Source organism: Athene cunicularia (genome assembly GCF_003259725.1).
Source record: "Athene cunicularia isolate RWA chromosome 1 unlocalized genomic scaffold, athCun1 chr1_part1, whole genome shotgun sequence".
Lineage (NCBI taxonomy): Eukaryota > Metazoa > Chordata > Aves > Strigiformes > Strigidae > Athene > Athene cunicularia.
Genome location: NW_020799091.1, coordinates 29,901,688 through 29,928,805, shown reverse-complemented (window position 1 = coordinate 29,928,805; position 27,118 = coordinate 29,901,688). Strand labels below are relative to the sequence as shown.

General features: G+C 42.0%; 1 protein-coding gene across 2 annotated transcripts; it reads right to left on the bottom strand.

Moving 5' to 3' along the window:
* Window positions 1-3,276: 3,276 nt before the first annotated feature.
* Window positions 3,277-27,109, bottom strand: RUBCNL (RUN and cysteine rich domain containing beclin 1 interacting protein like). Of its 2 annotated transcripts, none has more exons than XM_026848863.1 (16): window positions 26,994-27,109; window positions 26,276-26,385; window positions 24,041-24,149; window positions 21,029-21,691; window positions 16,631-16,716; window positions 13,280-13,487; window positions 12,294-12,398; window positions 9,998-10,040; window positions 9,523-9,655; window positions 8,944-9,089; window positions 8,072-8,136; window positions 6,729-6,967; window positions 5,876-5,937; window positions 4,489-4,642; window positions 4,271-4,361; window positions 3,277-3,759 (listed from the first exon to the last, which is right to left on the bottom strand). In XM_026848863.1, exons 2-16 carry the CDS (start codon window positions 26,345-26,347, stop codon window positions 3,647-3,649), a joined length of 2,289 nt encoding a protein of 762 aa, XP_026704664.1. In that variant the 5' UTR covers window positions 26,348-26,385; window positions 26,994-27,109; the 3' UTR covers window positions 3,277-3,646. The 2 variants fall into 2 exon arrangements, with proteins under 2 accessions (XP_026704664.1, XP_026704670.1); XM_026848869.1 differs by lacking the exon at window positions 26,994-27,109 and adding an exon at window positions 26,604-26,840.
* Between the last annotated feature and the right edge of the window lie 9 nt (window positions 27,110-27,118).

Sequence of the window (27,118 nt, the reverse complement as noted above, 5' to 3'; positions counted from 1 at the left end):
TAACAACTGTATGATGTATCATGAAACATTCTGGCTGCAACGTGCTGTACAAAGTCTTCACAAAGCACTTCCATCTCCATACAACTCAGAATTGAAACTAGGAGGAAAAACACAACTAATCAGTATAAAGAAATACCTAGCGGAAAAGCAGATAAAGTTGTTAGCAGCAGGAGTGAGATATAGGTATTGTGTTCCTTTGAAAATCTGCTCCTACAGAAAGTACACGTAAAACTGTCTTGACTTGAATTCTGCCTGTGGAGTGAGGCAGGCAGTTAACTGGGAGTAGGTTTCTCTGCCTCTCATGTCCCCAGGAGTGCTCCTCCAGTGGAGTCAGTCCTCAGAGGTGCTTCTGTTGCATCCACATGGCATCATGGAAAGCCGCTGTTAAGAATGAGCATCAGTCCTCATTACTCAGGCAGACAGAAAGGCACGACAATTCCCCTTCTTTCCCTATCTGAAGCATGTCTCTTGTCACTGTCCTCTGAAACATCTTCAGCTTTCTAGCTAGCAGGCAGCTTATTTTTAACTAGCCCAGCCCCTTGGTAAGACAGCCTAACCCTTCTGTGTCTTCTCCTCTCAAAGAATTCAGAGCTTCCACATGTATGATTTTACTTCCTGCAAAGATGTTCACTGTAGCCATATAGCTTTTGTTTCTTAAAAAGTTCTTATCTTGGATCTGCCTTATCATCTGGTCAAACTCAGAAATTATCAAACTCAGGATTTATCCATAGAGATATGCTCAGGAAGAGCATAATATTGATCTAAGCAGCTTAGTGAGTCTCAAAACTTGATTCAATGAACACAGCTACACCCCAAAAGACACCTAGAGGGTTTGTAGCATGGAAATCACTCCTTCCTGTCCAAGCCACTTTAACACCAAATACAGACAGATACTGTGTATACTTTCAGTTTTATCATGGTTGCTTTATGTTATCCCAGGAGAGCAGATAAGAACAAACTCTCACCTCAGCAACACTGAGAACACTTTGTGGCTACTGGTCTAGTCACCCACGCCTTGCTTCTCACCAAAGAGGTTCAGTCAGGGTGATGTGATATCTTGTGCTGACACCAGCACAGAAGACAAAAGGTTTTGCCTCCAGATCCAACAGTCAAGAGTGCCCCACCCCCCACCCAAAGCAGTCTGTTATTCCTTCTAACTTGTGATCAACCTGTTGGCACCTCACACCTTGGTCATCCTTACTTCAGCTTCAACAGCAGAATGTGTTAACTAGTTTCATTTGGATTAGAGGCTTGCTGACCCTCTTGATGTCTTCTGCTTTCCATCAGCTAGTCAAACTCATCAAGGATGTTCTATTTCTGTGATATACATTGTGGTACATAACAATAACTAGTTAGGATAAGTATAGGCTCTATCAAGACCTGGACTGAATGAATGGATGTAAAGTATGAACACTTGATGCATGAAACTTACTCTGACACTCCCCCTCCTGCATACCACTACTGTTTAATGAGATTTGAACATATGTGAAAAGCACAGCCAGAAACAAGATCAGCTCTTCTAAATTCATGAATAATGAAAAAGGTGTATTCAGCTGCCCTGCAGGTTACCCCACAGAAGGATTTTCAAGGGAGATCCTTCGTAAGCAGAAAATCCCTACAGCAAGGTCTTTCATGTGATTCAGTTAGTCGTGCACCCATCTTAAATGAAAATTTACTCTTGCATAACATTATACACAGTCAGCTGTGTAAGCAGGCTTTCTCACCACGTCTTACCCTACGTCAGTATCCGTTTGGTGATGTTGAGTAAGAGAAGATAATCTTGCTCCTGAGCAGTAAGTAGGTAAGCTGTTTTCAGTCACAGAAAAAAATAGCTAAGTGGAGGTGAACTTACACAGACCCTGGTAACAGACAGCTGATTTTGTCCTTGCTACAAGCTGGAGCCAGCAGGTGAGAGGAGGAAGAACAAAGTGCAAAATGAGAACAATAAATTCAAAATATTAAGAGCATCCCATTGGAGAGATGAGAACTTTGGTACACGCTTTCAAGTTCTGGGGTTTCTCACTTGATATGTGCCACAAAAAGAAAAATGGTTTTACAGGTTCAAGCAGCTGCTCTAGGTTTCTGAAGGCAGAGGCTGCTTCCCCAAGCCAGTTTCATCAGAAGTAACCAACCAGGCTAGGAAAGAAAGCTGCTTTCAACTTTCAGCACTTCACCTTTAGGCAAGGACTCAGTCTGCAAGCATGAGGGTGGATCTAAATAGGAACATCACTGCTCGCTCACTGCCTCTCCTCACATTTCTAAGTGCTCTGGAAAGAAACTTTCAGAGCAGTGTATTGGAAGTAAGTGACAAGGTGTTGGCGGTGGGGGGCTGCAGGGTGGCCTCTGTGTGAAGAGGCCAGGATTGCCCCATGTCAGACAGAACTACTTTCAGCCAGCTCCCAGGGACCCACTGCAGGACACAGCTCAGCACCTCAGCCAAGATGGTGGTACCTCTGAGAAGATTTATTTAAGGGCAAAACATCACACAGGCAGAGGAAGGGGTGTGCGGGAAGTTAGAAACAGCAGTGTGAACACCAAGGTCAGTGAAGGAGGCGGCGGAAGAGGCTCCAGGCAGAGATGCCCCTGCAGCCTGTGGAAAGCAGCCCACTGGAGCACGCTGATATTTCCTGAAGGAACAATGACTCCTGGACAGCCCATGCAGGAGCAGGATACAGCCCATAGGAAGGGCTCACAGTGGAGCAGGGGAACAGTGTGAAGAGGAAGGAGCAGCAGAGAGGAATTGTTATGGACTGACTGCAACCCCCACTCCCCATCCCCCTGCACCCCTTGGGGCAGGGGAAAAGGTAGAAGAGTTGGGAATGAAGAAGTGAAGTTGAGCCAAGGCAAAAGGGTAGGTGAGGTAGGGGAAGTTGTTTTAGTTTTTGTCTTTGTTTCTCTAATTGGCAATAAATTTAATTCTCCCCAGTTTGAGCGTTTTGCCCATGACAGTAGCTGGTAAGTGATCTCCCTGTCTTTATCTTGACCTATGAGCTCTTCCATCTTATTTTCTCCCCCTGTCCTGTTGAAGAGGGGGAGTGAGAGAACAGTTGGGTGGGCATCTAACAGCAGGCCAAGGTCCACCCACAAGCTGTTGCCTACATCTGTTTAAAAGAAACTTAAAATACAGTGGTTCACATTAAGCATTTTCTAGAACAGAACTTCAAAAGATCAGCATCTGCCTAAAGCTTGTAGACAAGCTTTTTCTATTGTAGAGCTTTTGAGAGAATGATTTTGTACTTTACCACTTTTTCCTATTTCCAAAATCTGACACAGGTAAGGATTTCCAAATACTCATTTACTATCTATACATTATTTGCAGAATTACAGAGTATAATAATCTTTATATGAAAAAATATTGAAAATCTTACATATAAGGACAAAACATAGCAAGAAAAGGCTGCTCACAGAATTAACATCCAGTCGTTCTGTCACCAGTTACGATGAAATTCCTCTAGGGTGAGTTTTCAATGAAGATATTAAAGTCTTCTGGTTTTTTTTTTTTTTTTTTTTTTTTTTTTAACCCCCCATAAAGGAGACACACATTAAAAATAGTAATGTCTAAAACAACATTATTTAATTCTTAGTCAGGCACCTGAAGATTTGGCTTTGAGCATCTTCTGAAATCAGCAGTCAGAAGAATCCAGTGTCATGGAGGCACCAGTGATGGAGTTTCTAAAAATGTCCTCCGAGCTGCAATCCGCAGACATTTGGGGCAGCCTCCAGACTTGAAGCACGCTTTGTGGTAGCATGTTTTGCACTCTGTTTATAAATAATAGTAGTTTAACATTCAGGAAAAAAACAAATTTAAAAAATGTATCAATAACTGTGTTCCTTGAAGGATGTTCCCTCAAGTATAAAAGCAAACAGAAGCAGCGCAAGGGCAGAACAACCACCCCTGCAATAACCGTGTCTAAACATTCTGGTAAGATTTGCAGGACTTACAGGGAATGTCAGCAAGACCTGCTATAGCAGCAGCATAGCACTGTTCCAAGCGCTCTCTCGTGAGTAGACCTAAAAAAATAGCCTCCCCCTGCAGCCATAATTATGTTCAGGCAAGTCCCTGGTTTTGCTCTCTGAATTCACTGCTTCAAGACAGCTGCCACAGGCTGGTTTTCAAAGACACACGGTTTTCAAATACACATGCAGGTTTTCGAATATACATACTTTCAGTGAAGCAAGTTCTCAGTGATTTCCTAAAGTAAGTCTGAACAGTCTGACACCCAACGTTACCCCCCAAGGAAGAAAGAAAAATGTTTGGTCTGGAACATACCTGTGCACCTTTTGCATTTGGCAATCTGATATGGAAAGAGCAGATCTGCGCTCTGGCAGAATTCACAGATAAATCCCTTCGCTTGACAGAGCTGCAGGGACAGCAGAAGAGTTGATATACTTTCAATCCAAGAAAAAAAATATTATTTGGGAATGTCAGCAGGGATATTCCTCACATTAGCAGCTGCAAGGACACAAAGAGTCCTGGCTTTTCCTTACCTCGCAACCATCCACATGGGAGGTGGAGCTCTTCAGAATATCTTTAAGAAGGGGCAGTAACTGCCCTCGTTTGATCTTCACCAGATCATCCAGTGAGAAGAGATGCAGCTCCTCTGTCAGGTGGCTTGGGACTTGTTCAAAATCCTTCAATACACTTCAAAGAGAAAGAAAAACCAAGTTACAAAAAGTTGTTTTTCAAGTGTATGTGAAGAATAGATCCCTTTCACTTCTCTAGTCACCCAGGGATCATACAAGGCAAGTTCAAGCTAAATCCTACTTCCCCTCCCAGTTTGAGATCACATTAACAAAAAACAGAGTGTTTGGGATTTAGAATAAAAGGTCTGTTTTAAATGTACATTCCTTTGGCATTGGAGTTGCCATCAGTTCTTAAATAATGTGTAAAGGGTGCTCTCCTACCTCAGGAACAGTATGTAAAATCCCATATATTATCTAATGCAATAAGCTAGGGTTATTTACATTTTTGGGGTTTTTTTTGCAAAGAGAGCTTTGAGGGTTTTTACACTGCATAGATCACTACTAGGTGAAACTATGCTTGTACTAAGTGATACTAAAAATATAACCATTACTTTTAAAATATCACCAACGTAGAAGGTACAAGTAAGGATCCTATACTCCTTATTTCTATAACAGAATCACAGCTGGTTGTCCAGCAGACACATTAAAATACATTTCTATTTAATTTTGGTGAACACATAATTGATGCATAAAAGAAGTTCATGTCAAAGAAAGAATGGAACCTACTTTTAAATCTTATTTTGCTCATGTCTGTTTTTAAAAAGGTCAGCAATTCTGCAGTGAAGGTTTTATCATTCACACGTCTACCTATTAGTTTTGCCCACAGTTTGGGAAGGTGAATACCAAAAATCTTTAATTTGCAGCAACAAACAAGGTCACATCTCAGCATTTATCGCTTTTGGTTATTACTTTCATCTGAATATCTTTATAAAATAAACTGAATTGAACATTATGACAGATTTCTAGAAGAAATCTTTAAACCTTCACAGAACACATTTGTTGTTTGTCTTTAAAAAAAAACAAAACAAGAAACAATCTCATAGATTACATTCGTATCTTTGACCTTTTAAGAATGAGTGATAACCTTGGAGAGACAGAGTAGGAAAAAATACACACCTAACAAAAAATCATTCAACATTTAAAACTTAATGTGTAAGTCTGTTACAATAAACAGAAAATCACCACATAAAACCTGTTCTTCAATCCTTCTATTTTAGTGAAAATGTTGAAAGTTTTTTTAATCAGAATTTTCTCTAATGATCATTTTAGGTCATTTAAAACTGCACTCAAGTGTCTCTAGAAAAGAAGACTCTTAGGTACTTTTTAACAAGCTATTTTTCATGGTCCGTACCTTTCACCAAACCTGCAGGTTTTCAAAAGCTTTTTTAAATGAAAAAGCTGTTCTTGCACCTCCTAAAAGATGAAGGGGAAAAAATCAAAACAACTTTTAAATGAAAAACAATTGTATTTATGTATCTGTAAGTGAGCAACACAATATTTGAGTCAGCAACCCTTGTCAGTACATCAAGCCACCTCTAAAAATAGAACTTCACACTCAGCACAGAATTAAACAAATGGGTTTTCTAACACATGAAAGTCCAAGGAAGGCAAAGGCTACTTTTATTCACTGACAAGGGAAGCAACTCCTAATGCTACAAATGGCTCCAGGTCAGCACACCAAGATGCTTGACCCAGACTTGTGTAAGAACAGGTAAGTGTCTCCTCAGCCAAAAAGGGAGCCAAGTCCATAGCAACTTGTAATCTTCAGTGGAGCACCCTTCCTCAAGCTGTAGCAGGTACAGCCATTAGATGAGCCTAGGTGTTTTCTCTAATGGCTCACACAACTAAGGAGCCATTTGAAATTTCCAGAGCTCTTCAACAGCCAATTGCCAAGCAGAGGTAAATATTTATTGCAGGAGCCCAGCACCCCTCTGTGAACTAAAACTGGAAACCAATAAGGACACACCTACCAAAGACAAAGGGGGAAATGAGATGCCTGACATAGGTTGGAGACTTCTCTCTCTTCCCCATTCATCTGAGGATAGAGAGGGTAAATCCCAGAAGAGGTGATGGGACAAGTCTAAGTGAAAAGAAACAGACTCTGGCTCCATTCCACATACATACACAAAGGACAACCTGCCCTAAGAAGTTCTTCCCAAAAGTCTCAGACCCACAAATTCCCAATAAAAAAACCCCACACTTACCCTCACTCTGTCCATTTCTTTACTTTTTGTGTAGAGGGCTTTGTTAACACATGACACATTGAAAATTGGCTGCTGCCATATGCTGTCCAATAGGTGTTTGGAGAAGTTGCATACATAGTATTTTTTGAAGTCCCACTTCGAAAGTATTCGGGCAGGAATTGAAGACTGAGCATAGCTGTGGCAGCAGTCACAGAAGTATTTCCCCAGGTAGTCACAATAGCGGAGTCTTCCAATATATTCTGCAAGTATACAGCAATGAAATTGTGAATATTTCTAATACTTATGAGACGTACCTCTTGTCTGTATGCCTGTTCCAAGTAACTCAGATCTACTGGAGTGAGGAGCAAAGGATTTTTTTTTTTTTTTTTTACACACTTAGGGGATTTTATTATTGTGCTAAACACATGCACAAGGTCTGTACTTTGCATTAGAAGAGAAAGCTTTCCTCATTTCCACGTATGTCAAATTCAACTGATAATATTTATCACCATGAGACTTTAGAAAAACCATCGTTGCTTTACCCACAAGAGAGACACACAAGGTAAAACACACAACAAAATACCTCCACCAAATGGAAAGACAAACTGATCTTGGGGTCACATTCGTATAATACTTTTTCATACAAAGAGGTTTGTGAATTTTTCGCCACTATCTCAGCATCTCAGGTTTGCTCAAGTTAATGTGCCATCACATTGTTTGATACTTTACAGGCCATCACAAATGCCGCTCTTTCATGAGCAGACCCAGAACAAGACTTGAAAGCCACTTCAAAGGTTTCTTGGGTAAGGTCTGGTTGTCAGACCTGTAGATCGTTATGCTTTCAAGTAGTTCTCAAAGTATCACAAACAAAACACAAGCAGAATTTTGTGATGAAGATGTAAAGAAAAAAAAAGTTTTAAAAACACACCCCAGCAGATCAAAAATGCACATTCCAGAAGGTTGCATAAAAACTCCATAAAGTCTCTAAAGAGAGACTTTTGAAAAATGTGTAAATTGGCACAGAAAAAGAATTACTGAAAGACACCATTGGAAGATGTAAAACCAGCACTTTCCTGCCTGGAAGCTTGTTTTTAATTGCTTTTCTTGTTTTGTTTTTGACTGTCATGAATTTTTACTGTATATGAGAAGGACATCTATCAAGTCCTGTATTCTGTCTGCAGTGAGAAATTTCAGGCAGTGGTAAGATCTCACTGCCTGTTTTACTATTGCAGGCACATCCAATAATGAGATTTGCCTTCTAGCTCAGATAATTTTACAAGTGGTACATCTATGTTGGTGAGGATTATAGCCTGATTACTAGTAATGAATGTATTAAGAACTTTTTCCCTTTTAGCAATACTTACTGCTTTCTATTGGGGTTCCACAACCAACACATGTAAAGTTTTGGGCAGCCACCACCACATCTCTCCTGCATACAGAGGCAAACAGTTACACCTTTCAGCACCCAAAATCCAGTTTAGTTATCATTCTCCCAAAGCTCAAAAGAGCTACACTGGCACCAGTGAAAATGTCCAAATTAGGAGCTGACTCCTACTCCTCCACAAGGGTTCCAGACGGAGGCACACATTATTATTTTAGTGGGAATCTCTGAGCTATTATGTGGAGAATATACCACCAATTACTGCTTCTAAATATGGCTTGTTGCAAGGGTTAAGTTCTTTTCCATTTCTTAAGGTGGCATCAATATCTAGGGCAAGGTAGAAATCCACATCTGCAACTGAAAAAGCAACTTATCTGCAGCACCACAGGGAATTAGCCAGTTTGCCTACTGTGTGCATTTAACAGCACTTTATAAACAGCAAGACAGGAGCTTCCCCAAACATTACATGTTTTCTTCTCCCTTTCTGAAAATGTTACTACCCATAAAGATCAGCAGAGAAAATGGGAAATTCTTAAGAATATTCTCCAGGTAGTCTCATAAAATAAAATTTTTTAGGAGTTCAGCTAATTGCGCTGTCACCATAACACCTAACAGTATGTGTATTATCACATGTAAAAGTGCATGTGTCATGTTAATCAAGACATGCCAAACAGAGGGAAAGAGACGCCATCTGGTTTCTAGCAAAGCTGGTGACAGACACTGCAGAAGGCTGCATCATGCACTACGTCTAATTTTAGATTTTGTTAAATCATCCAGGCTCTTTCCATCAACTTCAGGTTTTAGACAAATCCCCACACTGTACTGAATGACAGTGCTCAGATCTCTTAGACTTACTTGACCGAAGGGTGAATATTAAATATAATCTGTGATCTTGGTGGGGTCCAGCCAGAAGATCCTCTTAATTTGGATATGATCTTTATTTCTTCAGCCAGATTCAAACTGGACTCAAGCTCTCTTGGAATGTCTTCTTTCAGCACAGACTATTGGGAAAGACAGAATCATGAAGATGAACAGCCCATCAGCTGGACATATGTTAAATGGTACGAAACTTCTCCCTTTATACTCCAGGATTTTAAAGTTCAGTTTTCACATGCATGTAGTCCCCCTCAGTTAAATCAGTCCCAGAAAAAGTACATCGTCACTGTTCACAACTGCACATCTTAAGTGTGCTGAAAGCTGCTAAAGAAGAAATCTTCTAAAAATTTATCTAAACTGAACTAATAAACTGTAAGTATTCATTTGTATTTATTTTCTTTCTCTCTCTCTTTTTTTTTTTTTTTTTTTTTTTTTTTTTTTTTTTTTTTTTTTTTTAAATGCAGCTTCCTCTTTTTCCTAACAGTGAAGCAGCTGCAGTGAGACAATGATTATTTGGGGAACCAAATAAAGAGCGCGCTGTTTTCAGCTCAGACTCACTCTCTGCTTAGATGAGCTCAGGCAACCAGACAGCTGAACTGCAGAGTCTGTCTGCAACCAGTGTTTTCTGAAAGCTCTGCACAACTCCTGGGCTGTCGCTTCAGCAGAATTGCTGCCTGGTTCAAATGATGATCTGAAAGTTAAGCAACACAGACAGTGAAAAATAGCAGCATGTCATCAGCAGCTCCGCTGCCTATTCTGCATCCCTGAAAAGTTTTCTCCTATCCCCTTGCTTTGATACACCCAGGCCCTTGCAGAGCCACAGCCACCACCCTCCAGCGAGACTCCAGGACCAGAGAAATGTTCTGCCAAGCCAAGTGCCACAGACATTTGTTGTCAAACAGCATTCCTTCCTTTTCCTTGGGAGGACCAAATTTACCACTCCCACAGCTTTCCCCACCCTGGCCAGAAGAGTCACCAGAAAGCTGGTCCAGCAGAAAAGGTCGTGCCAACGGGCTAAAATACACAGCGTTACCTTTCATCTGGGGCGACAGACAGATTTTCAAGGTCTTCAAGTTCTGTGGTAAAAGAAAAAATTTTATCAAGTCATCTAAGAAACAAAGCTTCTGCTACTCAGCATTGTTTTAAATCTACCTTCTGTGATACCACAGTGTCAGTTTCAAATACACTAATCTTTACAACACCCTTGCTGGATGTGGGAAATAACCTGTGGTTGTGAAACAGGCATAAGGAGTCTTATCTCCTCTGCAGATCTCTGGCATCCACAGATGAAGAGTACTCCCTAACAGCTACACATCATATCACCACCATCAGCCTCTCTTCAGAAGTAGAAGAATTGGTAAGGAGAGACTAAGTGCCTGCTAGTTCAGGTCCAGCCAGAAGTCACTAGACATAAATAATAACATACAGAACCAACAAAGCACATGTGAATTTTTTTGGATACTGACAGATATTTGGAGACACTAATCACAAACATGTCAGCTAACACCATAAACAAATTAGTAATGGGTGAGCTGAATGGAATTAAAGCACACACCTCTTCATTATATTTATATAGACAAAATATGCTTATGCAGACAAGGTGTTCACAGTGGCAGCATTAGTTTTGGCCATGCATATTGTTTTCAAGACAAATGTTTCCCCATTCATACATGTCAAAATAAGTCTTTCAACTAGAAATGTAGTTTTGGAAGCTAGTTGTTTATTCTTAGATTAGGGGAAGAGGAGGTGAAAAAAAAAAGCAAATCTCTAAAACCAAAGGGAAAAATAAAAAAGCCTTTGTTAACAGGAAAAAAGTAAGATAGAGGTTAAATGTAGTTCAGGCTACTTTTAAGGGTTTCTAATTCTGTATATGTAAAAGCCAGAAGCTAAGCAAAGAAACTCAGGATGTTCTGAAGAGAAGCTGAGCAATGGTGACTATAAGTGGACAGAGACATTCTGCTCTAGTAATGAAGCAGGGGGAGGGCTGCCTAAAAGCTAATCAACCTTTTTAATCGGGAAATGATCATGTCCTAAATTCTCTCAAACAATGCTTCTTCCCCTGTGTCCAATAGAGCCAATGCCAGCTGGCTCCAAGATGGATCCACTGCTGGACAAAGCCATCAGTGACAGTCATAGCACCCCTGTGATAATGTATTTAAGAAGGGGGAAAAAAAATCTGCTGGACAATTGCATCCAGAGAGAGGAGTGAGAATATGTGAAAGCAATAACTCTGCAGACACCAAGGTCAGTGAAGAAGGATGGGCAGGAGGTGCTCCAGGCACCAGAGCAGGTTCCCCTGCAGCCCGTGGGGCAGCCCATGGTGAGGCAGCTGTGCCCCTGCAGCCCACGGAGGGTAACGGGGGAGCAGATCTCCACCTGCAGCCTGGGGAGGAGCCCATGCAGGAGCAGGTGGATGTGCCCAGAGGAGGCTGTGACCCTGTGGGAAGCCCACGCTGGAGCAGGCTCCTGGCAGGAGCTGTGGCCCTGTGGAGAGAGGAGCCCACGCTGGAGCAGGTTTGCTGGGCAGGACTTGTGACCCCCTGGGGGACCCACGCTGGAGCAGCCTGTTCCTGAAGGACTGAACCCTGTGGGAGTGACCCACACTGGAGCAGTTCGTGAAGAGCTGCAGCCCATGGGAAGGACTCACTTTGGAGAAGTTCATGGAGGACTCTCTCCAGTGGGAGTGACCCCACACTGGAACAGGGAAGAGTGTGATGGTCCTCCCCCTGAAGAGGAGAGAGCAGGAAAGACAACCTGTGATGAACTGACCACAGCCCCCATCCTCTGCCCCTCAGCACCACTGTGGGGAGGAAGTAGAGAAAATCAGGAGTGAAGTTGAGCCTGGGAAGAAAGGAGGGGTGGAGGGAAGGTATTTTTAAGATTTGGTTTTATTTCTCATTACCCTTCTCTCATTTCATTGGCAATAGATTACATTAATATCCCCAGGTCAAGTCTGTTTTGTCCATGCCAGTAATTAGTGAATGATCTCTCCCTGTTCTTATCTCAACCCATGAGCCTTTCATTGTATTTCCTCTCCTCTGACCAGCTGAGGGGAGTGATAAAGTGGCTTGGTGGGCACCTGGTGTGCAGCCAGGGTCACCCACCACACCCTCAAACAAGCAAAGATACTCTTGTTAAAAGGAAGTCCTGCACCAGTCTGGTACTTCTGCATGCATTCTAATAAGGAGTCATGCATACATTATTCTTTCAATTTTCTCATGTTACTTCTCCTGCAATAACATCTAATAAGTCAACAGATTTTCCAAACGATGCAGTAGATTCAGGTGAACAATGGAGTTGTTTCTGCAGTTATAATTTTAAAGGCTTACCAATAATTACATATTCATCCTCTGAGTCACTGTGGCAACGAAATCTGGTAACCTCATGACGTGATGGTAGATGCACTGGGGAGCTGAGTGGCAGCAGAGCACAGCCTGTCCAGAACAAAAACACCACTAGTTAAACTTTTCCAGCGCTTATAGGGTAGCTGCAATTATATTTTTCTTCACTTACCAAAACTTTAGCACACAGCCTGTGTTTACAGAGCAATTTATTTATTTTCATACACGTGCACAGAAATTAAATTCTTGTGAGTCTGTCATATAGCATGTCCCTCTGTTTCTTGGGAAAAAGCTTCTAGAGACTAAATCAAAAGCTTTTATATTATTATTGGTCTCTCCCTTTCTCATGTGCAAGCACACCATTCCATTTTCCCCAGAAGTTATTTACTTTAGACTTAAGTTCCATCACTAAGGCCCATATTACTCAAGACACTAAAATCTACTTAAAAATGCATGTGCTGACTCAAACATTATAGTTCCAGGAGCATTTATTATCTTGCCTCAAACTATATGCGAATGAATAATCTGGGCAGTTTCACTCAAATCAGTTGTGTGGCCCAATCTGCATACTGCAGAAGTAAGCACAGAAGGAAAGAGCCAAGCTTCAAATCCTGAAAAAAAAAAAATTTAAGCAGAGAAAAACAGCCAACTTCAGGCACTCTCTATGGAGAGTTGTGCTTGGCATGTGGCACTTCAATTTTTTTTAAAATCTAAAATAATAATAATAAAAAAATTTATTAAAATATATTTATTAAAATATTATAAACACAGATGTGAGCATTCAAAAGGAATAATTGGACCCAGAGGGAAAACACTTGTGGTATAATGATCCTCAGGGAAATACAGCTGTTGAGACTCAAAGAGGTTAACAGGATTTGGTTCCAAGCAATGTCCAAATTCATTTAGTATTTTCTTGCACAAAAATAAATGGCAATGGCTGTCAGACAAGGTTGCCAGAAGACTACATAACTTGCCTTCGTAACCACTGTCTGAAGAGGCAGCGGGAGAATCAGACTTCTTCACTCCAGGGTAAGAAGATAACTCCAAATCAGTGTGATAGCTGCCATCTGATCCGCTTGTTTCCTCCACACTCCAGGACTCTGCTTGTTGGCTTAGGATATTGCATTTCATTTTTTCTAGTGACGCTATAATCATATCTGCAATGAAGAAGTGCGCGTTTTCCTGGACACAAGATTGGAACACTCATTAGTATACAGCATATTTGATATTTACTTAAGTGAAATATGTAATTTTTCCCTGTACTTTTCCAACTCAAGAAATGAAAAGGTAAGGCTATCTCACCTTTCATTTAAACAACAGAAAAAACACCCCAAGGGCAATTCAGAGACAACATGCAAAAGGCAACTGCACAGATAATTGTCTCATCTTTGATTAAAACATGCAATTTACTTTTATCTTACTCATCTATTAGATAAAAAGAAACTTGATTACATGCCTCATTCATGAATATGTAGGGACATAGTCTTCTAGTTACACTACATTATTTAATATGCAAGTGTGAGTCCATGTAACCTATTTAATAGGATTTAATTTCAAGTCTGTGTGTACAAGCAGTTTTGCATACATACTAACTTAGATGGGGCCAGAAGTGGCGAGTTTTGAAGGGACTGTAGATCTTCAGGTGGTGGGTAGTACAGAAGCTAGTAAAATGCTTTGGTGTGTTAAGGCAGTGAAGTAGGGAATACGCAGTGAGATAGCTCGCATGGTCAACCCAAGGCTGCAAGTGGGAACCTAGCTCCCCTGGGGCTCACACTGCCTCAAATAAAAGGCAGATATTTCAAAGCTTCACAGTAGCATTTCCCTGACAGACAACTCCTTCTCATGGTGTCCCTTAACATCTTGCCTGCCTGGGTCACCTGGTTCTCTAGGAAAAGGGAATTTGTAATGCCACCTCCAGCACCACTGAGACATCCAGACAAACCTGGGGCTCCCTGTCCCAATGTCACTGTTGTATCCCTTGCTTCCTGTGGTCTAACAAAGCATCCCACCAGCCCCAAACCTGCACTACTGCTGCTGGCCTGGGCACAGCTTCCCAGCCCAGGCTCAGCTCAAAAGTGGATGCACCACAGAGGTGCACTTAGGTGCAAGAATGGAAATCCAGAGATGTCCAGATACTCTACCCCTCTCCTCTCTCAGCTGCACGTGTTTGCATTGTGCAAAGCTAAACCTCTGTCTAAAAAACCCATGGCAGTATCTAAGGCTAGAGAACCTGTGTGCAGAATAACTAAAGGTTTAAAAAAGTGACTTATGCTCAGAAAACCATACCACTCAACATCAGTATTCATGACATCCCCTGCAACCTGTATGGGTAGCATGAAGACAGACATAAGTGTTTAGAAATAGATAAATCTTAAGCAGCACAACAGCCATCAATGCTTTCTTATTGTCTACAGCCAAATGCATTTAGAAGAGATTAATCTCAACATTACAGAGAGCCCACAAGTCCCTGTGGGCATGTGAAGAGACTTTTATCTTTTCCCTAACACTGATTAACATTACAGAGCACAGTTTCTCCAGAAACAACTTTCAGTGAACTTCAGGACACACCATTAGCAAAGATAAGAATTAAACAGCCTTTTTCCTTTTGGGAGATAAAGACTGAAATCAAAAAGCCCATGTGGCACTGGTTAACTCTAAGTTTGTGGCAGAGCACAGCATTATCAGCACATCCTGCTGATAAAAGCAACTATGAGTGTATTCAAGAGCTGTGTTGCAAAAAGATGGAACAGGATACAGGCACTCCTGTACTCAGCATGACTTATCAGCTTTCAGCTCTGCCTCCTGATAGGTGCCTCACCCTAGGAAGCAGTCCCAACTCAGCTGTGACACATCAACCTTCTCATTGCTCTTCCCTTCTACTCACATCAAGTGGAAAGTCCTACTAGATTATCTGGCCCATCTCCTTCCTGGCACACAACTCCGACTCTCAGACTTGCTGACACTACATGCATACCTTCGTTTTCAGTCTCCTAAATTTCAAAGAGATTATTTCACAACCTAAAAGCTTTTGGGGTGGTTTTTTTTTTTTTTGTTTATTGGGTTTTTTCTTGGTTTTTCTTTTTAAAGACAGCCTCTTTCATAATGGGCTCTCTTGTTATCTCTTAACACCTGTAATCACATCAGCCTCCAATCATCAACAGAGGAGAAGTGGCTGATGCAATCTTGCCTCACTTAATAGTTCTCAGACTATCATTTCTAATCCAGATCTACTCTCTGGTCTCCTGGTGACTGAAAGCAAATTACTTTGGTTTTGGTTCCCACATTACAGATGGAGATACATCATCTCCTTTCTGAAAGACCTTTCATAAAGAGCAAAATGAAAAGCTAGTTCACAAGTTTGTTGGGTTTTGGTGTGTGATCTATTGAGTGGTTTGGTTTGGGGTTTTTTTTAAATGCACCTTAGGGACACTGAGATCTTCAAATCAAATGCAGCATTTACCGCTCCAGTAAAGCCAGTAAACCAGTGCTGTGCACAAGATGATTACCTTCTGGGCTCAGGACATGGGACCACACGCACATCCACAGTCCACCAAAAAATCTTTTGTAGGCACATTTTTAAAGCTCTTTTGTATTAAATCCTACTCATTGCAATAACTAATTATAACATTAATCTTTTCTAACAATTGGAAAAGAAGGGTTATCATTTAGGAGAATTATGTATGACAGCATTATCTTCTCATCTCTACTTCTGATTATAAGATCGAATGGGCTGCCTATCTAGCAACACACCTAAGACCATTTGAGTCCCTTATGCAAATTAGAAACCATGAGAAACTGCTTAAATTACTGCAAATGTTAGTTACTATGCTTGTTATTCATATTATAATTCTTTATAATCTTGCATGCTTATCATAAGCACCCACAAAAAACCCTCCAACCTCTTCCTATCTCCCGACAGTAAAAGCATGAGGTAAATCCCATCCATATGCATGTAACTGCAACAAATTCTACATAACATTCTACTGTAATTTAAAAGTGACTATAATAATCTTAAAGTTTGATCTCAAGGAATGTGTGGGAAAATGATTAAATAAGTGCAAATGTATAGTGTTCTAAAATATGCCCATTATTTAAAAACAATTAAAATATTTAATGGATGGATTAAGAGTAAAAATAAATTAAGAAATAGGCATTTTAGGTTTGTAGGTTCACACACAGAGGGGAAGAAGAGGGAAAATACAGCATTTGTAAAGATTAGTCCATCTGTCAGAATGTTCTGTTATTGAGAAACACCTCCTGTCATTTGGTTTTGTGACTATAAAATGGAAAAAACCCATTATGACTATAGACTTTGTTGTGCTCACCTTCTCCACATCTTCTGGAAGCATGCAGACGTCCTGCAACGAACGATTCAAGGGTATAGCACTTATGTTCAAAGGAGAAGTAGAATCTGTGGGTGCAACAAGAACTTTTATTCATTTTTTTTTTCTCTGTAGCAACCAGGATGTGTGAAGGCTGGTTTCCAGAAAGCAAAGCAAACTTTCCTTCCCAAAATGGAACACTGTTGGGGCTGGAGGTTGTGGCAGAAGTTAAGGAGAAGCAGAGAGAAGTGTAAGGAACACATTGCTGTTTGAACCACCGGGGCAACCTGAAGCACGAGTATCAAATACCAGGGAACCACGGTTTAAATGCCATGCAGTGACAGCGCTACAGTGCTCCCAACATTATCCTTCTCTCAGCTATAGCCTGAGCTGCTGGGGACAACCCCAGCCAGAACCTCGAGCTAGGATTACAAGCGATGCTCTGCAGTTTGCAACATGGCCTGCTACACTGCTCTCTGCTCATTCACAATAGTTGGAAGAAAAAGAAATCTCACTGATGTCTGGGCATGCAGGGAGATGCATCAGCCTTAAAAGATTCCCTGAATCACTCACTGCTGGTATTGTGCGACTACAGCAAGTTCAGAGAAAATTTGGTTGTTACGTTTCTGTACCTTGAGGAAATCTCCCTCCTGTTTCCAAATGCAACCCCAGACTGTGTGGTAGTATGTACAGCTGGAGCAGACACACTAGCCACAGTACTCTCTGCTTCCCAGAACATCCGTTTTGTTTTCCTGGCATTCACTGCTGAGTACGATGAGCACGTGAAACAAAATTAACCTCCTTTTCCCATTAAGAACTTTTCACTATGCAGAAGGGATGCATCTGGTTTTCTATAGCAGTACCATGGATTGATTTTTATATAGTCACAATCTTCTTCCCCAGAGAACTGAAGGTGTGAGATCTCACCCTCATGTTTTGTTTTCAAAGAACTCACCACTGCTACAAGTAATCTGCAAGAAGGATGGTGAAGATTATATATAATGTCTATGGATGTACGTGCTTATGAAATATTAAAGGAAATGACTCCTGGTTTGTTTGTTGCCTTTTGTTTTGTAGGGGTTTTTTTTAGCTGACTGGCATTTGTTTATTACCTCTTCTTTGACCTTATAACCAAGCAATTTCTGTTTCACTATGGTGATGTTTACAGAATAAAACAGACCACATCTAAACACTATCACCACACAAGCCATTTCAAGCCACTGCAGATAACACTGCTTAATCAAAGGCTTTTTGTAAAAACAAAAAATTTTTTTTAAATGCCACTCCTAATTTTGTTTAAACGTCACAGAAAGGATAAAGAGGGCCCACAAAATATGAGAATAATTCATGAAAACGTTTTCTTCAACCAAAGGTCACTAGACTGAGGCCTACTTTAGGTTATTTATATTGCCCTGTTTATAGAAACCATGTTATGCTGTCCTGAGCATCGGTGACATCTGGCTGAAAAGTCAATACTGTGCTTGAGCATAGTAATACAGACATAGTGGTTTCGTACAGAATTATTAATACGTCCAATGTGTATACCACAGAGGAAAAATGGAAAGCCTGACAATCTTGACTTTTCAAAACAGACTTAATCACCTAATTAGGTTACTTTCATGCCTATTTGATGATTCATCTTACTGGATAAGCAGTGTGGGGAGTACAGGTAAGTATTAAAGGCTCTATAGCTTGATAAAAACCTACATTCTCATCAGTTAAGACAACAAATATTACTCCTGAGCTAAAAATATTAAGCAGAAAGAAATGGGAAAATTATTCCTTTCTCTTTAAAACATAAAATGCAATTAATCTCAAATATAATTCTGAAATCCAATGGGATTTTTCTCTTTTGCTTACCTCTTGCATCCCACTTGCATCTTTAAGTGAAAAGAATGTAAAGTGGGAAGTAGCACGAGGAAGAAGCAAGAAGCTCGGCACATGCAGCAACTGGACACAACTCTGGGTATGACGCAAAAAATAATCTGGTTGCCCTTCTGCTCCTGACCACTGTTTGCCTGGAGGCTGCTGGGGCTCAAGAGCCACAGAAGGAAGTAACCTTGATGCACACAGAGGTTAAATGCAAGAACAAGCCCTGTGAACTGCAGTGGCACACCAGCCACAAAGCCCCCAGAAAATACCAAATTCAGTCACAGGCTCTTCATTAAAAATGATAGAGTCTTTCCAGAAGGTTGCATAAGGCCACCAGAGAATAGTCCTTAAAAGTCTGAACAAGGCCTGACAGGAGTCTCACAGAACCAGCAGAAAATGCCACTGAAAAAAAAAATAATTCTGACTTAAGTCATCTAATGTAATTTTCTTAAGTCTTGTACACCCCTCACAAATTCTCCTGTGAGAAACCACTACCTCTGAAATAGAAATGGAAATGATAGCAAGACGGGAGATGCTCTTGTGTAATTCCTGCCTTCAAATTAGGCCTTTTACAGTTCACCATTTGTTTTTCCCATCCTCAGAGTCCTGCACAATGCAGGGGAGAATGAGACCTCACTCCTTCAACCCCAAGCTACCCAGTGGCAAGTTAAATGGCTGGAAGCAGCAAGGAATGATGAATTGCAGAAATTTTCACTTTGTACAGAACGGACCAAAGTCTAATGCAGACAGCCCACCACACTGTGCAATGTCTAACAGGATCCTGGCTCCTGTGAGCAGTATATGTTAGTAAAATCAAGGACGCTACTTCTCCAGTCACCTGGCTGCTGCATTCCTCCATTTGCTTTCTGGAAAGCCAGCAGCGTTACTGACCCCAACACAAGCTTGTGACATGTCCTGCTCATGCCAAAAGATCGAGTCACACACAGTTTATTTGTTCTTACACACGTGCCTCGCGGTTGCCACTGACAGAGTGCCTGGGCCATGTTTTCCAGACACAGCTACCCAAACCTGCACAACTGGCCCCAGCCAGCTCCAACCACTGGGTGCGGTTTCCTTCTCCCTGGCGGGCACCTCTCAAATGGATGGGGCCAACAAAACACCCAGCAGATGGAAACAACCATAATTGCTGCCATACTAACTGTTGACGACAGCCTACCCCAGATGACAAAAGTCATTGAGAACTCCCAGTTCCGCAATGGCACGTGCCTATTTGAGATCTCGCTGCCAACCCGAGTCCTTGGAGAAGCTCTGAGTAAATAGCTACGGAGGATCAGAGCTTGGAAGTGGAGCTCAATGGAGCATCACCGCTAGGACTAGTATTGACCAAAGGGAGAAAAAAAAAAAACAAACAACCCAAAAAATAAATGCAGAAACAAAAAACCAAAACCAACCAAACAGTATTTAAAATACAAAGGTAAGCTATGTGCTCCCTGCTGTTTTGCCTTTTTTCAAGTAGAAAAATCAGGCCTCAGTTGCAGCATCTTTCCGAGGCTCCATATCTAGTGAGAATAAGCCGTTAGATACTGATAACACCCTTTATAAATAAAATAAAAATGATTCCTCTTGCTGTAGCAAAGGCTGTTCATATCAACTTTAGGTATTAAACATGAGGGGATTGTTCTGCTGTGCTGGCAGAGGGGCAGGGGCCGTGGCTTGCTGCCCAGAAGGCCAGCACACCTCATGGATGCACACAGCCCCGAGGCCAGGCCAGCTGCTCCACCAGCCTTGGGGACACTGCACTGAACAGGTCCTCACCTGCAGGCCTGCGCTGCCCTGAGCCCCCTGCCATGGCAGGGACTCGCTGCCCAGGAAGCACCCTCTCCTCTGCTAACAGCCCTCAGTCTACATCTCTTCACAGACAGCACGTGGGATATCCATACCGTCAGAAACTGGTGAGGGGTAAAAAGATCCTGATCTGCATTGGATGGGGCTATGTGGGTCCGAGATGGCAGGTGCACTTGAAAAGGGGAAGAGGAAAAACAGTCCCGCCCTGACACAAGGCAAAATTTAGTCATAACGAGCATGGATGTTAATGCTCTGTCTCCAAAACCCCAGAATCAAAGGACTCCCTCTCTTCCAGCTCACACAAAACACAAGATGTCCCAGGTAGCCCACACACACCAATGAATCACTACCAAATGCCCAGATCCAAGCTATCTGCTTTTGCGAGAAGAGTAACAGTGAAGACAAGACGTAGATAGTAGAAGCCTCATCCAGTGGATATTCTACGTTGCTCACAGTTCCACGATTTCTACATTTAACTAAAGGTTGCATATTACAGAGGTATTTCTGCATCACAAGACAGATGACTACTGCAACAAGTGTCTCCCATTTCAACAAATCCAACCCTCTGGTTCTCCATTTTTAAGCTTTCTCTTTCTCCTCTCTCTCCTATTTTGACTGACAGCATTTGTTTAATTCACAATCACCATAAACAAGGCCCATTTTAATTACAGCGGTCCTTTCTAGCACAGAAATCTTAAAACAAAAATGGACCTGTAAAGTTACCTGTTGGATTGAGTGGTTCTGACTGGGAAAGTCCACCAGGAAAACTGCAGCCACTCTTGCTGACAGGCGCAGGCTCCAAAGCATCAGGGTATTTCAACAGATCTACTGGCTTATCAACAGTTGAATCAGGAAGAAACCTTGTGAAAGCCACGTCTCGTTCAGGGCAAGTATAACGTTCTTTTCCAGAATGCACAACAGCCGATGTGACTGTGCCTCCTGTTAACGTCACCTGGGTAAAGCAGTCACGCTTCAGAGGGGATGTGTCTGAAAGAGTGAAACTGTTTGAGGAGGAAGCAACAGGAGCCCCATCAGAGTAATGGGGACAGATAAAAGTATCCATCGAAGGTTTAGAGGAATCACAGCATGTGTTGTCCCAACATGCCCGGTGCCTTGTAAACCGAATGTCTGTTTGTATAGAGGCAGAGTTGTGATGCACAGAATCACTGTCGTCATGGCTATCCCCATCACTGCTTTCTTCCCACTGTTCCACATCACTGTCCAGATGCTCAGCTCCCTGCATTGTGGTCTGCTCCAGTGCCAAAGAGGGCTTCAAACCAGATGCATTTAAAACAGACATGAGAATGTCTTTGATAGCTTCAGCACTGTCTGGGTATGATCCAAAACTTCCAGCATGTCCAATCACTGCTGGCCTTGAGTATTCATCTGTTCAGAAAATGGAAGAAACCAAGAGGTCAGGAAACAATCGGGGATTAAAAAAATAAATTTACAACACGAATAAAATGCACACTATTTTTAACATGGGCGAGAAGAAAGGGAAGAACTGAATTCACACACAGCTCTGCTGCCTCTTCCTGCCAGACAGCTCTTGCATTCTGCAATCAGGAAGCAATTCTGTCGTTGATAAGTCTAGGTAATAAACCAACAGTAAAGTATGCTGCTAGCCAAATACAATTAGTTAGGACTTAAATGGTGACTGTCAGAATGCTTGAAAACATCATTGTTCTATGAAACTGGATGAGGTACTGTTACCAGTACAGGTACTGGTTCTATTGCCAATAAAGAGAGATCACATTATAGCAAGACACAGGGAGTATCAATACAGCAGGAAGAAGAAAAAAAACAACCCAACAAAAACCAAAACCACACTTAGTAAAAAAAAAAAAGTCATCGGCTTGCATGTTTCAGTTCAGTCAGGCACTCCTCATGTGGAAAAGGCTACTGGACCTTTAGTCCATTATTCATAAGGGTGGCAACATTTATGTGAACTCATAAAGAAAATTAGTTCTGTCACAGCAAGCACTATCAACGCCTCTGAAGGAATCAGTACTGCCTGCCACGGTCCTACGTGATCTACTGCAAAACTGGAGTTCAATAGAAAATGGGAAAATTACTTTCAGTGGCAAACATGGCAACATCACTGTGATGAAGAAGTGCTCACTGCAAACAGTAGCTATACAAGAATAAATTGAAGTCTTATACCTTGAACAAAAAGCCTCACAAAAACTGCCAACATCTAAGCAATAGAGAGATTAGCCACAAAGTCTATGTTCAAGAAGAAACTATTGACCACATCACAACAATGAAGTTAACAACTGTCTCCTTTGGGGAAGCTAAGTCAGTTGTAAAATTCTAAGAATAGCTACAATCAAGAAGATTCATTTCCAGGGCAAAGAACTCTCAGTTAGAACCACGAGGAATGTTAAACAACTGAAAAAAACAGCAAGTTTTGCAGGCTGCAAACTTTGCCCAAAGGTTGCTCTCCTTGAACACATATCAATGGAAAAGAGTAAGCCTCTCCATGAGTCACTCACCTGGAAGCCAACATGCACTCAAACTGCACGATAAGAAAGTTTTCTAACGAAGGGATCAAAACGAAAACAAAAACTCCCATGTATTTTTAAAAAGTAAATCTATATACATAATAGTCTTCATCAAGAGAAAGCTGAAAAAATTAAGAACATCACATATAAGCTATACTGCAAGAACTGCTCATAATGCTGCCCTAGCAAAGCCAGGTCAAAGTTAGCTCAAGAGTTCATCCATGATTGGGACCAGACACCTGTCACTTACCAGGGCAAAGCTCTTGCAGAAACAGCAGCAAAACTGCACATTTTACTGGCTGCACTTGCAAAGAAACACCTTGCCAAAGTAGCCAGCCATGGCAGTGTAAGGGCAGGAATGGGAAAAATAAAGCTAGCTGACTTTCAAAGAAACATATTTCAATCTTTTCAGGAAAATCAAGCCATTTTGGTAACTATTGACATTGCAATTGCACAGGAATATCTTAACCTGGGCTAAACCCAGCATCTTTTCTGTGCAAGACAAAACATTCAGTCTTACTGTCTTCAACTCTTCTGCTCTGCTCTCCTATTACAAAGCCCATCCCGACAGCCTTTTCATTCCCTCTTATCCTTCCTCATCTCCATCATCATGGAGCTTCTCTAGCATTATTCACATAACTGTGCTGACTTACTCTGCTAAATACTTGTTCTTAGTGGATTGTAAGAGGAAAAAAGAACAAGTTTTAAAAATTTAACTTAAGCTTCTGCTCTGCCAATCTTAAAAAAACCCCACAACAACAACAGTAAACAACCCCAAACAAACCAAAGCCCACATTTTAAGCTACTACCAGAAACAGGTTTGTTCCAATTAAAAAAAAAATAAAAAAAAATCTCAAATTCGGTTTTGCAACTGATACTCATGTGAGTAGTTACTGTAATCTGTTAAAACTCTGAGAAACTATTTCTTGAACGAACAAGGAATTAACCTGACAAGAATCATCTGAATAGTTCAGGTATTTTACTCCTGAGCACTCAAAATGCCAGCATAACTAAAATGGCCAAACGGCCATTTAAAGGGGGAAAGAACCCCATACTTTCAAATTGTATAACATACTTTGATGTTGTCCCATCTCCAAAGCCAATAAGCAAGGTTCCCTCTCCAACCAGACTATACTTGTTTAGTACACACAAACATTGATAGGCTTTTGCTAGCACTACAAGCACCAGCAAAGCTCCCCAGAGGGAGGCATTTTAGGACAAAGTGACATACCTGAGAGGATGGAGATTTGAGGTGTTGGAGCAAGGCAGCTAATCCTCGCTGAGGGATTTGAAGAATATGCTGACTCGGTGAAAGCCACCTTAAGGCTTTCGTGGTTTAACTAGAACAAGAACACACAGGCAAACAATTTGGTTATAAAACAATACTCTGGTAATGATATCCCCAGTCTCACAGTCATCCCAGCAGGAAGAACACCATGCTAAGGCCTGCTGACAGTCACCTAACCACTGCCTATACTTCTGGTTGCCTGAAAAATATCCCCAGAAGCATGCACCATCTGAAGAGCACTGGCATCTCAATGCTGCATCTCACTTTGCACTCCAGAAGACAGGTGACCAAAATTCTCCACAGTAGGAGAATTAAGCATGTGCATAAGGCATAGACAAAATGCTGAATCAGATGGCTATATACCTGTCAAAACAACAGCAATGAAGTAGAAAAAAATTCAAGGAATCACCAATCCATAGCTGGAAGCACAAATCTGTTTAGATGTATACAAGCTATGAACTAACTCGCCCGACTCCACAAGCACCCGATACATGTGCTAATTAATCTCCCAGCTGTGTTGACAGGGAGCAAGCCCGGTCACATAATCACGCTGCCTAATTTGACAGAGCATAGTACACATGGTTCACATCAGCCACGTGACTGCCCAGCACAAAGTGAGAAGCGACACAGATCGATAATACTCGACCTGGCACACAGCCTGCCGGTATAAACTGACAACAATTTTGAATGCATTTGAACTGAGTGAGCAGGTTTATACCAGATCAGCATTTCACTTTGTGCAGTCATGAGGCTTCCGATTCGGTATTTCTAATCCTAAAGCTGGATTTACCATATTGTCAAACCTGCGTAAGCTGAATCAGGGCAGGCAGATTAGTGTAGATACCGAGGGGCTAATGCCAACAAGGCAGTAAGATACACTCAGACAGCAAAGCAACAGGTCTCCCCCCACAAGCTCACAAATTCCACACATCTATCTCCCCCTCCCTCTACACTGTATGTTGTGGATGTGGAGAGCACATCACAGAAACTTGGGAAAACAAGAGGGTGCCCTGCCCTGAGGGGTGCATCATTAAAAGACACTTAACCAAGGTGTACCTCCTGCCTTCTCCCCACTCACAGACATCAGCAAGATGTCTCCACACAGCAGCATCTCCAGGATGCATCTTGCCCTTGCCTGCACCCTGATCCCATACAAAGAGAAGGGCGTTAAAAGGTGTGCTGTCCTCTGCCACCTTGTGTTGACCTCCATATTCCCTACATGGTCCCATGGGAGAGTGAGGTGACTCAGAGAGCAGATCTAGTCCAGATACCCTTCAGACTCACAGAAAGCAGAAGAAATTAAAACCCACAAAGAATTTCCCTTTTAACTGAAGAACAACATTTCAGGCTAAAAATAGGATGCTGAATTTCAAATATTTAGTGTTTGATTATGCCAGTGCTTAGGAAAATACTCTTTTCAGTATCTGATAGTGCTTGATTTCCCCCCCCCCACCGCACTAACTTAGAAAAATGGTCACGTAGGCAGGCTTTATACATATAGTCATTATTACTAGATAAAGTAGATCTTACAGGAACTTGTTTAGTAATTCATTTTATTAAAAAAAACCTGGTTTTAATATCAGCAACTAACAGACTCTACCTCTTAGGATGCAAGTATCACAACTGCCTGATACCAGGGTGATGGAAATACTTTATTGGTAAGTGTAAACATTAAGAGTTCTAAGATTTTAATTTTTTAAACAACCATCCCACCTCTTAGATCATATCAGAAGCAACCAGCATTCTGAGAATTCAGATAAAAGATCTCCATTTGCTTTCAAGATGTTACAATTTCAACTATACCACCCGTTGGGAAAGAGCTCCTTTAGTATTTAACTACCAATCTAAAAACAAACCAACAAACAAATTTAAAAAAGGCAATTAAAGAGCACTTATGAGTAAATATGATAAAAGAAGCTTATGAAAAGTATGACAACACGCTGCCTAAACGAATAAAAACCACTGGCAGCTTGACATCTTTCATCGCATAAATGAGTCAGCCTTTCCACACCCCACCCCCCCAATATTGGGACTGCATTTCCAAAGTTAACTCCATAATGAAACCGCCAGAATTTAAAAATATTTACCACAACGACTGACAACTAAAAACTATTTTCTCAAAAACGTCCCCCAGTTAACGAAAACTCTGAGCCAAAATTCAGACACCCTCCTCGTTACCTTTTCGGAGCAGGGATGCTGGAAGACTTGTGTCTGGCTGTAGCTGGCTAGAGCTACTGCGTGGAGAGACATGATGGGAAAATACTCATTTTTTTGTCGTTGGTAAGCACCTGGAAGCAGAAAGGAAAGAATTACAACCGCCGCCACGTTAACCGCGATTCTCCATGTGTTTTGCAGACTCTACATTTAATGTTCTGCACTGTTTTCCGTCTTGACTTCGCACGTTTATGAGCCTACCGAAAAGCAGAGCTCAGCAACAGCGCAAATCTGTGTTAGAAAGAGCCTAATTTAGATTTTTTTAAAAATCCAACGCAACGGGAATGCCTACCACAGACATAAGAGGGATGTAGTGATCTATTGCACCCAGCAGTCTGCCGCAAAAGGAGGAAGAGACAGAGCGAACTCGGCGGCACCGAAACCAACGAAGCACCGGTGCCGCGGCTCTGCAGCGGAGAGGCTGCCCTCCCCTCGGCGCCGGGCAGGGCAAGGCACCGGCGATGAATAAAACCCGGCTCTGTCCTCTGGGCACGGCGCTGCAAAGCCGCGTAGCCCTCTCCACGGAAGCGCTCAGCCTGCCGGGCAGCTCTGCAAAGCGCTTAATCCGCAGAGAGGCACCGAAACATCCCAGCGCCTCCCGACCCAGCAACGCGCACCACGCGTCCCGCCAGGCGCCTGCCTGCCTCTGCCTGCCTCCGCCCGGCTCCGGCTCCCATCCCACCTGCAGCCGCGACACCGAGCTCCTCCAGCCGGCTAGCAGCACCCCGGCCCGCCAGGACACAGCACAACTCCCGCCGCCTCCTTCGGCTGCAGCGGCACCGACCGACCGCGCTCCTGCTGCGGAGG